At 34.7% G+C, this 13,745-nt stretch overlaps 1 protein-coding gene across 1 annotated transcript; it reads right to left on the bottom strand.

Moving 5' to 3' along the window:
• Nucleotides 1–1,466: 1,466 nt before the first annotated feature.
• Nucleotides 1,467–5,132, bottom strand: LOC114416058 (feruloyl CoA ortho-hydroxylase 2-like). The gene is made up of 3 exons (XM_028380933.1): nt 4,979–5,132; nt 3,243–3,360; nt 1,467–1,686 (listed from the first exon to the last, which is right to left on the bottom strand). Exons 1-3 carry the CDS (start codon nt 5,130–5,132, stop codon nt 1,467–1,469), a joined length of 492 nt encoding a protein of 163 aa, XP_028236734.1.
• Between the last annotated feature and the right edge of the window lie 8,613 nt (nt 5,133–13,745).

Below are 13,745 nucleotides of genomic sequence, written 5' to 3'. Positions count from 1 at the left end.
ATTGATTCTGGATTCATATGTCTAGCAAAATAGCAACATATTCGGCAAGCCTTATAACCATATACCTATATTACTCACTTTTGTAGATTTGTAGTATCCTAATTATGGGGATCAAACAGGTAGATCTAATTTAATACTTTTCAAGCATGTGGATTTATCCGATTCAAAATGTTTGATTCAATATATTACTATTTCTTATAAGTGAGTAAATGAAAAGGGCAGAGATCACTCTGTGTTTGCACATTCATGGAGTTGACATTGAAATGATACAGGTAAAGGTAAGGTGGATTAGTGGCCCCTTTATTAAAATCTCTAATTTTTCAATGCTCAAGAGCCATAATTATCAATCAATCTCTAATCGAAGATAAAAGAGAAAGCTAATTTATAGATATATCAATCTAAGAAGCTAATTAAAAAGGAATAGTATTATGATTAATCTAAGAAATAGAGATTGAGCAGACATTGAGGTCTCTCTTTCATTCCAAGAAGCTAATTAAAAAGGAATAGTATTATGATCACAATTCAGAATGGACTATTCCATTTGCCAAAAAAACATGAACAAAATAAGATGACTCCACAACAACTTAAATAGATAAAATTCTAAAAATTTATTCACTGTCCATGGAATCATGTAGAAGTTGACAAGTTAGTGGAAGATTAGATGCAAACTTGAAATAGTGAGAAGCAACAAAAACAAGGTGAAGAAAAAAGAAGAGGTTGCCATTGCTGATCCCGTCTTGCACAAAATTATCTCCAAAGTAGAAAAAAAATCACTACCTCATTCTGTTACTTCTTCAATTCTGCTTTTGTTGTTTACATTCATTTTTTATTCACTTTTATTCCATGCTAAATTTTGGAACTTATGAGTTATTTGATAACCGGATCTGAAGGGGAAGAGAAAAAAAATATTTACTTGTAATCATCCTAATTACTTTGTAATCACATTCATGAGTTATTTATATTTTAACAAAATCCTTTTATATATACAAGAGCAAATCTATTAAACTACAAACTGAACTTAACTAAATCTGACTAATTCCAAGTAAATAATAACTTCCTAATCATATCTCCAACAAATTAAGACTTGTTTTCCTAATTACTTTGTAATCACATTCATGAGTTATTTATATTTTAACAAAATCCTTTTATATATACAAGAGCAAATCTATTAAACTACAAACTGAACTTAACTAAATCTGGCTAATTCCAAGTTAATAATAACTTCCTAATCATATCTCCAACAAATTAAGACTTGTTTTCCTATATGTGTGTGTGAATACAAGTTTCATTCATTTACTTTTACTAAGCACAAAAGTTTTGTGTTTGTACATTAAACTTGTGTGCATCTAGCCTTTTTCTCTAACAGTATTAAAATTGATAAATATACTAACTTATACTTTCTCATTGTATAAATCTGAAATAAATTAATCTCTAGATGCATAAGTTTTATAGAAAAAGGAGAGAAACTACGGGAAGCACAAAAATGGTACCTGAATTTGATCTCCCAGGTTGATAACAAATGCATTGGGAATAACAGGTACTGCAATCCATTTCCCATCTTTGATCACTTGGAGACCAGAAACTTGTGACTGCAAAACAATTGTGAGGGCATTGAAATCAGTATGCACAGGAAGACCTAAGGTCAACTCTGGATCTGGATAGATTCTAAATTGGTGCTTCCCTGCACTTGAAATACATCATTAAAAAGCTAGATACAAGATATGAAAACATACAAGTTAGACTTAGATTTAGATTTGCTGCCACTGTTTTTTGAAACCGAAGACTTCTCTTTAACTTGTTTCTTTGTTGCACCAATAACAACTTCAAATATTGTTGGTAGTTCATTGATCATACTAAATAGTCAATTCTCGCATTAAAAATGCCAAAATGTGAGTAGATTGATGCACGAGAAAACATACAACATTACCAATTATCAAGAACAAATACACAAACTACTAAATGATGATTGGAAGAACATTGATTGTGGCAGCTAAATATACAAAGACCAATGAGGATATTCCATTCACATGAAATCAAAAGTCCTACTTTTCTGAAAGGTATATACTTGTGAGTTTTATCAAATCCAAATCTAGCTCCAAAATAAAAGGCAAGGGCAAGTAACCATGTATCACTATGAACAACAACTAAAGATAACCAGTCTTTTTCCTGCATACCATCCCTAGCAAAATTAATGCTCTAGAGGAACTTCTTCAACAGGTAAATTTACTTCCCATTGCTCATTAGGTGATTCATATAAGCACAAATTCTCCTTCTCTGAAAGAATAAAACAACAAATATATAAAGCTCCTATAAGGATAAAATAGCTACACAGAAAATAAATTTAATATGGATAAAATGACTTGTAATTCTACCTCTACACAGTATACTTTTATTTGCAGCTAGAATAACTCCATAATATCTTTGCTCCTAAATTTTTTTTACTGCCAAGAGGTTTTTAAGAAGTATCAAGAATTTCATATCATCCTAGTTCTGTAACTAGGGTAACAATACAAGAATATCTGACACTAGGGATGGCAAAGCAAATGCATTTCCTTCAGTCAGGAACGAGATTTGATATCTACATGAGATAAGTTGGCATCCCTTGAAGCAAGAGCCTAACCAAATTAGGTGAATTTATTACAATAACAAACACTTAATAAATTAATTAAACTATTCCAATAATGTAACAAATACAAAACTAAAAAAATATAAAACAAAAATGCTAAAAATAAACCAGCAAACAATTAGCATGGTTCACATATGAATGAAACATTTACTACATGCATATTGATAAAAGAGTATCAATACATGACCATACTTTTTTTAACACTTTTGGGTTTTAATTAATTTAACCATATAAAATTAGTACTGTGAGGAAAATGCTATTGCAGTTCATCGAGCACTACTAGCTGGTACTCTTTACATTAATAAAATTAAGTTTGTCTTCTGATAAGAAATACTAATAATTAACTGCTATGAAAATTTTGTCTTTTATTTTATTAATTTATTTAAGTCTGAAAGTCAAATTGCAACAAGAAAATGAACAACTTAATTAAGAATTAGTGAGACGACCTGATCAAGCAAAAAGAAAGTCCAAGCACGAGGCATAGTGGAAGGGCGTGGCATAGCAGCAATCACCGCTGAAAATAAAAAGTAGCCTGCACAAATGCCATTGGCATGCACTTGAGTGTGTACATACGCTAAAGTCTAAAACTAACCATAACAATCATGAAATTAATTACCTGTGAGAGCGACTACTACGATCATTCATGGCAGTAGAACCAACTGCACGATTCTTGTGTCCCAAGTTCATCAAATTTATGACATCAGAAGTGCATGAAATTGGAACAAGGTTGGCATCTGGCACATTGATGCCATTATGAGAATTGTTGCAAATTTCTAATGTATGTAGGTGTTAAGGATTACATTAAGGGACAAGAGAATCAACAATTGAATATTGCATTTAGATAACACTATTAGTCTATATTAGTTTATATTAAAGAAAGGATATCTTTTAGCACCATCTTTAGTAAGTAGGTCTCTGACTTGCTCATTGTAAATCTCAAGCATCTGAATAGATATTTCATAAGAAATGGTATCTTTCATTTGCTCTAAGAGATAGAAAATGCATATATGATTCGAGTTTTATAACTGTACAATGCATTAGTGGGGGGAATTGATACAAGACTGATGAAAAGTGGTGATGAAAATTGGGATGGGTAGCTAGTATCAAGATGTTATAAAATTAACATAATACAGTTTTAGAGAATATAGAAAATGCAAGTGGATATAGTTTAGTTCTTTCACATCAGTCATATAAAAGAATAGAAATAATTGAATAAATAATGGATAAATAGTAGTGTGTAAAAACACCGCACTTATAGAAGTAAATGGAGAAAAAAATTAGACAATTTAACATCAAAGGAATGTATGAATCCTAGCTAGGGCGGCATAATGTGCAGCCATAGGCAAATAGCTATCATGTGCGGGGCATGGTTATTATTCATATATCTAATATTTAATATTTAATAAGCTATATTTCCCAGCATTACCTTCTTGTGTATTTATTTATACCACACATTATGAAAGATGGAAGCCATTCACAAATAAGAATTGGAAAGATTAAAGTTGTTCCAATTAAAAACAGGAACAATAAGAAGGAATGAAATGAAAACGTCTTCTTAATCACAGAAAAGCTCCTTGAAGAATGAAGTACATCGGGGGAAATCAAGACTTATAGGAACTGTAAATTCATTCAATTACCACCTTCAAAACAAACTATAGGAACTAATGAAAGAACTTGTTGGGAGAACACATATGATGCTTATCAACTTATGTAAACTTATTTATATTTGAAAAAAAAGGAACAACAGCAGCAACACATGAACAAAAGTAATTCACATCACACCTAAAAATATCATCAAACTAGTAATAAACAACAATGTATATATTAAAAAGAATACATAACATAATCTCACCTAACATTGTTCCCATCAGTCTAAAAGGTATCAGGCTTAGAACCAAGCTTCATGAACTTCATCTTGACAATAATAAGATCTGCTTCCTCTCAGTTGATGCTGACTCAGCTGAAAAAACTAAAAAAACAGATTCACCACCACTCAATATTCGATATCTAAATCCAGTAAGTCATACATCTAGCCCTACCAAACACATTCCTACATAAATAGCAGCAAAAAATTTCCCAAAAAAGAAAAGAGAAGTGCAACCACAGCCACTGAGATTTATCCAAGATTGTTGTTGGCTTTAAGAGAGAAAAGAGATAGGGGTTTATAGAGAAACAAGGTTAAATAGTGCAGAGTGTGAGTGAATCTTGACAGCAAACAAAGGTAGAAGAAGGTGAATGAATAATAAGAGTATGGTGCACCATTTTCCTACCCCATGCTTGAGTTCTCCAGTTTTTAGTGCCGCTTCTTCTTCCACAGTCCATTTCCGAAGACACATCACCACAATTCTCCACCGATGCTGAGATCGGTGGCTACCTCTTCAACTTCCTCTTCATGGCGCAGGACGCATCTACTTCGTCGCTTCTGTGGGCGGTGGCATTGCTTGAATCGCACTTGGAGGTGCTCGCGAAGGTGAGGGCCAAAGTCTACGGAATCTGGCGGTGGCATGTGAGCTAGTGAGGTCGTTGGAGTGAGGTTCGTGGTCCCATTGTTGGAGTTTGGTGAACAGAGAAGCGAAGCTAGTCTTGGAAGAATTGGAAGAAATGGCGCGAACAAAGAGAGCGATGAGGAATTTAGGGTTTTAATTTGCAAAACTAAGGAAGAGACGCGGGTTTTAATTTCCCTCTCGCATTCTGCGTTGGTTCTACAAGAATCGATGTCATAATGCGTTTTCAAAGACAGGTTTATCAAAACCGTCTTTAAAATTTTCCAATTATTTACAAAAATGCCACCGCTTTACTTACGATATCAGTTTTTATACAACCGTCGTAAAACCTGCGTCGTAAAATATCATTTTTGTGGTAGTGATGATTAGTAAAAAAACATTAACAAATACCATAATCATACACAAACATCTATTAGTCCAACATACACCCAACAAGTAGTCATCAGCCTTCCATAATTCCAATCAGTCATGCTCAGTATGATGCATGCATCTGACCTCAACTTTCAAATGTAATGTAGTACCATTCTCAGGAAATAGCCTAAGGGTGTCCACACGACACTCTCACTTAGGAAAACTAGGCAGCAAGTGTCAAGGTCACCCTGTCGTGCACAGGCAACTCCCTCCTCCATGGTGATCAGCCTGAGTCTTAAGGGAGTTCCAAACCGAGTGACATGCCCCCAAATGCAAGTATTCCCCCTCACGAGAAACTACAAGTACTTATTGACAAAGTTTATACTATTTCTGATGTAGCTCTATGTGGAGCTTGTAGGTCTCGGATTTTCTTCATCAATGGAGTCCTTTGCTTCTTGAAGATCAATGGCCGCAGAATGGAGAAGGAAGAAAGATGATTGGAGATGCCACTTCAAGGAAAAGATGAGTCAAGAAGACGCTCACCACCATAGGAAGCCATGGATAAGAGCTCGAAGGTAGGAGAAGATGAGTGGAGGGAGAAAGAGAGAAGGAGCAGGAAATTTTGTACCTCAAATGACATATGAACTTTGAAGTGTAATTGATTGAGGCCGTACCCGAATCAAATAAACATTAAAAATGCAGTATCTAGGAAGTGATCCTAGGTCGTCTCTCAGTGAGCAGTGATAAACCAAACGTTCATAACATATGTTAATCAAACAGTAAGGAAGTGGGGGGGGGGGTTGTTTGTTTTTGTAAATTAAAACAGCAAGCAAACTTGAATAAGAAAATAACAGAATTAAAATATGTTGTTTCCCCTTGATTCAAAAGCAAGTCTCTTATCGTAGGTTACGAGAATTTATCCCTAATCAGTTCAGCCACTTAATCCAACCCGAAATTAATTGACTAAGCGAAAATTAACATAAGGTTGTCAATCCCTCTCACATGTCCATTAAGCATGAACGTAAATTAAGCACAGAGACAATTAATCAAGCATTAAGCATGCATGGATTAATAGCAACGAATACAAAGCAATTGGTGAAAGGGAAAAACTGATCAAAATTCAACAGTAATAACAAAACCTCAAAGAGAGTTGTGCTTGATCCTCAAGAGAAAACAACACTGGAAACTCAGCCTTCTATTAATCAGCAGAAAATGAAAACTAATTCAAGGGCAGAAGCAGAAAATGAAATTGCAATTTGAAGCAGAAACGAAACTTGATTGCTACGTGAACAGTGCGAACAGTAACACGAAATTGAAAATACAAAACCCTAAAAATCTTCCCTATGTCCATAGTCTCCTCTACTAAAACTCTGGTGCTGTTATATAAGTCCTCAGCCCCAAAGCTTACAAATCTCTTTTAAGTCCAAGCCCAAAAAACGAAATAAAATAAAACTGGACGAAATAAAATAAAATTGTCTGCTTTCTTCAGCCCAATTTCGGATCCAAGCCCAATTGCTTATAATTCTCCTGAAATTAAATTAAAAACACAAAATTAGTCAAGTAGGCCCAAATGATAAAACTACATAATTAATTTGACAATTAAGGCTAATCAGTAATTAAAATGGTGACAAAAAAGATTAAGAAATATGAGAAAATAATGACACATCAAATCCTCCCACACTTAGCCTTTTGCACTCCTGGGCAAAATCAAAAAGCAGAGCAAGGGAAAAATCCAGAGACATTAAAGAGAGACAAACAAACACAAAAATATTTATATATTTCTCAATGAATCCCAAGGAATGGGCAACATCCAACACATAAAGAGTTAAAGAATCAAGACAGTCATGAAAATCATCAAAGCATCTCAAACATGGCAAGGTAGTCAATTAACTCAGGAATTGAATGAAAAGTGATAAAGCTTCACAAGATATGCATTCTATCTCTCAAGTGTCTAGGCTACTGTTTACTCTCAGAGCACCCATGAAAAACAAAGACCACATAGACTTGGCAAAACTCTAAAATTGACAACCAAACTCGACAAACACATACACATGAGGATCAAAAGGTCTTTTAAGGTTGTAATGAGGCCAAGGACAAGGTAGAGGAAAGTATGGGAAAAGTAGCTAAAACCCAAAGGAATAGAGGAGCAATGGGGAATAAGTGGAAATTAAGAAAAAGTAGTGAACCCAAAACCTCCAATATCAACAAAATCAACCAAGTCTTCAAACCAGTCCAAGTCCTCAAAACAAGACCTCATTTATTCAACTTCACTATTTTTTTTGTTTTTCTCTTCTGTTTTTTTTTCAATTTTTTTTTTGAAGCAAAAAATGAAAATTTACAAGCATTTTGAATATTTGAGAAATAAAGCAACAATTAGGCAATATATGTATATACATCAAGCATGGCCAAAATACATCATCAATCAAGCATGGCCAACAAAAACATATCATCCAATGAAACATACCCCCCACACTTATTCCCAAAACAATTCCAAATCTCCAAAATTCCTTAAGGGTAGGGTGAGATCATGGTTTTTCACTTAAGGCTTGTAATGAGCTTCAAAACAAAGAAAGGGGAACATAGGCTCAAAGGGGCTATCAAAGAAATTAATTCAATGTAGGCTCATTTGGCTAGAGGCTTATAAGAACAAAATGCCTAAATCATCTCCCAACATGCATGTGAAGCAAGAAGTATCAACAAGAGTCAAGCCAAAGCTATTGTGCAAGCAATCAATGGGGCAAAACCCACTGAATAAAATAGATGATGATGGCTCAAAATCTCACCAAGGGTAAATCTATCACTTTCAATTCGACCTTTCAAAACTAACTTGACATGTAGAGAAAAAAAAGGATTTCATTTCATAAAATGCCAAGATACTCCTATTTCAAAAACAATTACCCATTACCTGTACATAACCTAGAATTCAAAGAGAAACATGCAATGTTGTACACAAAAATATAAAACCAAAATAACAAAATTAACCTAGAAAACCCCAAACAAAGAAGAATCTCCCCCCCACACTTAAACAACACATTATCCTTAATGTAGCACAATCATAAGATCAAGAGCAATCAGAACAATAAAAAAAAATTGGATAAGTGCAATAAAAGTAAAGAAGGAGATAGAAAAATAAAACTCCCTAAGTCATGGCAGAAGAGAAGTAGGGTGAAGTAAGGAAGTCTCATCCATCACTACATCCACCAAGGAAGGATATGTGAGGAATGGTTTCAACTGGTGTCCTTGTAGAATTTGGAATTCTCATAGGCTTCTGAAAGGATCTCATCTAGCTCACTTAGTTGCAACTTCCTTTCCTCTCCAGCCTGATCAGTAGAGAAGTTGCAGGTCTTTATAGCCCAGTAGGCTTTGTGCTCTATCTCTACAGGAAGATGACATGCCTTGCCAAAGACAACCCGATTAGGAGACATTCCTATGGGTGCTTTGTAAGCAGTCCTATGCGCCCAAAGAGCATCATCCAGCCTGGTGCTCCAATCCTTTTTGTTTGGCTGCACAATCTACTCCAAGATCCTTTTTATCTCCCTGTTTGAAATCTCAGCCTGCCCATTAGTTTGGGGGTGATAAGGTGTGGAAATTCTGTGCACAACCCCATACTTTTTGAGCAAGGCATACATGGATCTGTTACAAAAATGGGTGCCTTGATCACTAACGATGACTCTAGGGACTCCAAACCTGCAAAACAGATTAGATCTAACAAAATCCACAACAACCTTAGCATCATTAGTTCTGGTGGCTTTGGCTTCCACCCATTTTGAAGCATAATCAATAGCAAGGAGAATCGTTACTCAACTTCTTGATAATTTCTTTTAGAGTCAACTTCACAATTGTTGCACTCACATTTACTTTCTTTCCTTGACCATACCAATAGACAGGAACTACATCATCATCTAAACCTAGAGCCCTTTCCTCCTTACTTTCATCAAGGTATACATCATTTGCTTCATCACTATCATCAGAGTCACTCCCAACTGGACCATCATTTTCAATGACCCTAACTTCAACAGTACCCTTGTCACTCCTACCACCTCGGGTAGTTTGAGAACCAATTTCATCCTCAACAATTCGAGGAAGCCCATCTTCAAACCAACTAACATCACCAACAACATGTTCCACATAAATATCAACAGGACATTGATGTTCAACACAATATTTCCCAAGCTCAACTGCATCTACATTGCACTTGATGGCTCTATATCTAGCAACATACTTGGGACCATCATTTATCCACCATAGTCTAACACCCGTATCACATTTTAAGTCCTCCTTCACAATACCAACAACTTTGAAATAACTCCACTTGTCTAGATTAGTTACTTCCTTAGCATCTTTAGTACCATTGTCATACACCACATCCTGACCATTCTTGCGAAAAACACCCCCATGGTGAAAATAGGCAAAGAAAGACATCCTATGGTTCAAAACCTAAACACAAAAGAATACAAGAAAAAAGAGTCAATGCATATGCATCATCCACCTTCAACACATAAAACCATTCATCACAGACACCAAACACACACACCAATAGTATATGCAAGTGGTCCCCACACAAAACTATAAATGAACAAAAAAAATCACAACAAAAATCCCACATGTCCCAATTGGTCTCCACACATAAATAAAACAGAAGAATAGTAAAACCACATGAGCTCCACATGATTCACAAAACAAAATCTCTTACCTTTACTTGTGTCTTCTACGTCATGCATGGCCACACTCCACACCAGAAACCCACTTCACACGATGCAATAAAGGACCCTTTCCACACTGTTTGTTCTCGCACACACTTGCATAGAGAGAGTGATGAACAATTGTGTCTCTAATGATTCTTAGAGAGAGTGGAGAGTGATGAATGATTCTTAGCAGAAAACCTAATTTCATACCTTTTAAAAGTCAAACACGATCTTTGCTTCTTCATTGTCAATTTGAAATTTCTAATTTTTTAAATTTAGTATTAATCTAAATATTTTTATTTTTTATATTACATTCAAATTATGAGAATGGATCGACCCACATCTGCCCATAAAACAATGGGATTTGCTTTGGGCACCAACACATTTACTGCTACGCCCAACAAATTTTTAAAAATGCCCATTATACCCCTCTATTATAAGTAGCGCTTTCCTTCTTCATTTTTCTTCCGAGCTTGTTTTTATTTTTCCTTCATCGTCATTTGTTCTATGAGAGGTATTCCGTGAAAGTTTGTTGTTCGTTCTTGTGTCCTCTTTGGTCAAGCTACATTGTTTATGGTGGTTCATTGGCAAGTGGTGGTTGTGGCGGTGATTGGTTTGGTCATTAACTACAGAGGTAAGGTGTTGATTTGTTTTTTTTTTACGTAATACTTATGGATTGGTATTCCATAAGTTATATTAAATTTATGGATTAATAATCATAAATTTAATATAACTTACGGATTGAGAATTCATATGCTTCTTAAGGATTTGTAATCCGTAAGAAGCATACGGATCGGCAATCTGTATAATTCATATGGATTACCAATTCATAATTTTGTTTTAAATTTATTTGTTATTTTTAAAAATTTATTTTATTGTTTAATTAGAAAAAATTAGAATTGATAATTAATTTTTTTTTAAAATAGATATAGTTTGAATATTGATTTGATAGTTATAGTTTGTATACTGAGAAAGTGATTTAGGGTTAAAGGATTTGTACAATTTTTTTCGTTTTTAATTTAATGTATTATATTAATAAATGCAGTAAAAAATGTGAAAATTATATGATGGTATAATTATGATGTGGTTAGGGGTTTTTTGTTTGTTATTGAAATTTTTGAATGTTTTCTTAAAATGGACGAAGATCAATGGATGTATGATAGTGTAATGTCTGAAGAAGTTTATATGAATGACCAAAATGAAGATGAAGGTGGTGTCAATGAAGAACATGTTGATTGTTCTAATGCGTTCAATACTTCTTATGTATTAATATGATATATTGTTATTAAAGTAATTAAATGAATGTTCCTTGAAGATTAAACTTATATGGATTGCATTGTAGGTGTTTGCTACCTGTGATGATGATCTGCATTGGGCTCGATTTGTTGCTTATGAAACTTGATTTATAGCGGTGATTATGAGGTCAAACACAAATAATGGTATTAGAGGAAAGACCTCATTTGTTTTAATTGGTTGTGAAAGGAGTGGTCAATATATGGCCAAGAAGAAGGATTTGGTAAGAACATGTACTGGCAATAGAAAATGTGGTTGTCCCTTTAAGTTGTGTGTGAAACTAGTTGTATGTTGGAGGCGAATGATGGATGGTGAATTTAATTTGTGGGAGTCACAATCATGAATTGGTGAAGTCTTTAGTTGGACATCCATATGTTGGTCGACTGACTACGGATGAGAAGATCATTATTGTTAATATGAAAAAGTCAATGGCGAAACCAAGAAATATTCTTCTAACATTGAAGGAGCACAATGCCAATAGTTATACAACAATCAAGCAAATATACAATGCAAGAAATGCTTACCGTTCTTCCATAAGAGGCAATAATACTGAAATGCAGCAACTAATGAGGCTTCTTGAATGGGATCAATATATTCATTGGCATAGATTGAAGGATGAAGATGTTGTATGTGACATATTTTGGAGTCATCCTGATGTAGTCTAATTAAGCAATGACTGTAATTTGATATTTTTGATAGACAGTACCTACAAAACAAACAGGTCCAGGCTGCCGTTACTTGATATTGTTGGTGTGACACCAGCATGGATGACATTCTTTGCTACTTTTGCCTATTTGGAAGGAGAACGTCTGAATAATGTTGTTTAGGCTCTACAATGGTTTTGAGGTCTTTTCCTCAAACGTGATGCACTCCTTGGAGTTATTGTTACTGACAGAGATCTAGCATTGATGAATGCAATGAAAATTGTATTCCCTGAGGCTACCAATTTGTTGTGTCGATTTCACATTGATAAGAATGTGAAGGCAAAGTGTAAAACTCTGGTTGATAAAACAAATGTATGGGATTATGTCATGGAAGCCTAGGGGCGTTTGGTGGATTGTCCTTCTGAGCAACAGTTTGATGAGTATCTTAAGAAGTTTGAAATTGCTTGTTCACCATGGCCAATGTTTGTTGACTATGTCAACCAAACATAGTTGATTCCTTACCAAGAAAGATTTGTTAAAACCTGGATGAATAAGGTGATGCACTTGGGAAACACAACAACTAACATGCACGAAAATTCTAAATTTTTGTTGTTGTCATCGATTGAATGGATTAAAAAAATTGAGTTTCTTTATCTGGTTGTGTATTTCATATGCAGGGTTGAGTCTGCTCATTGGACCTTAAAGAGACTACTATAAAATAGCCTTGGAGACCTATGTGGTGTTTGGGAAGCCATGAACAACATGATCATGCTGCAAGACACTAAAATTAAGGCATCATTTGAGACAAGTACACATGTGGTTGCACATGTTTTTAAAGTTACATTATACAATAGACTACTTAGCATGGTATCAGGGTATGCTTTAAATCAGATTGTTATTGAGTTTGAGCGTGTATATTATGCTGGCAAAAACCCTTTTCATTGTGGATGTGTGATGAGAACTACTTACGGTCTTCCATGTGCACGTGAGCTATCTAGATACGTTCTTGGTACCATACCACTTGAGACAATCCATATGTTTTGGCAAAGGCTAAGTTTTTCAAACCAAGGGTTATCTGAGCCCCAAGTGATTTGAAGAGCTTAATGTTTGTGGCAAAGTTAATTTGAAGAGTAAACATTGGGACATTGCTTACCCTGATCTAAACTCTATGTGTGCTCCTCCAGAAAAGGTGCTTAAAAGAAACTGATGACCAAACAACAAAGCGTGATCTGTCTTACTGGGAGTATGTTGATGCATTACATCCTGTGCAGAATAGTAATTCTTTAGTCAAACATAGTACATAATCATCTGAGCAACCAATTCAAAGAAGGAGCATACCAATGTTGGATCAATTTCATCCATGCATTCATGATTCCATTGTAAACATTGTTGATGTTAAAGCTGATGGTAACTATGGATATCATGTAATTGCTTCCTTATTAGGTATGGTTGAAGATTCATGGTCATTGGTTTGCAACCATTTGCTTAAAGAACTTACAAAATAGTTTGATGAGTATATCAACCTGGTTGGTGGCATAGACAAATTTGAGGAATTAAAGAGGTCCCTACTTGTTGATGGATTATCCATGGTATATAACTTTAATGGTACATTTTGTTTGATTTAATTTGATTTAAATAAATT

This window comes from Glycine soja, chromosome 6, assembly GCF_004193775.1.
Source record: "Glycine soja cultivar W05 chromosome 6, ASM419377v2, whole genome shotgun sequence".
In the NCBI taxonomy this organism is placed as follows: Eukaryota; Viridiplantae; Streptophyta; class Magnoliopsida; order Fabales; family Fabaceae; genus Glycine; species Glycine soja.
This window is presented reverse-complemented; position numbering and strand designations above follow the sequence as displayed.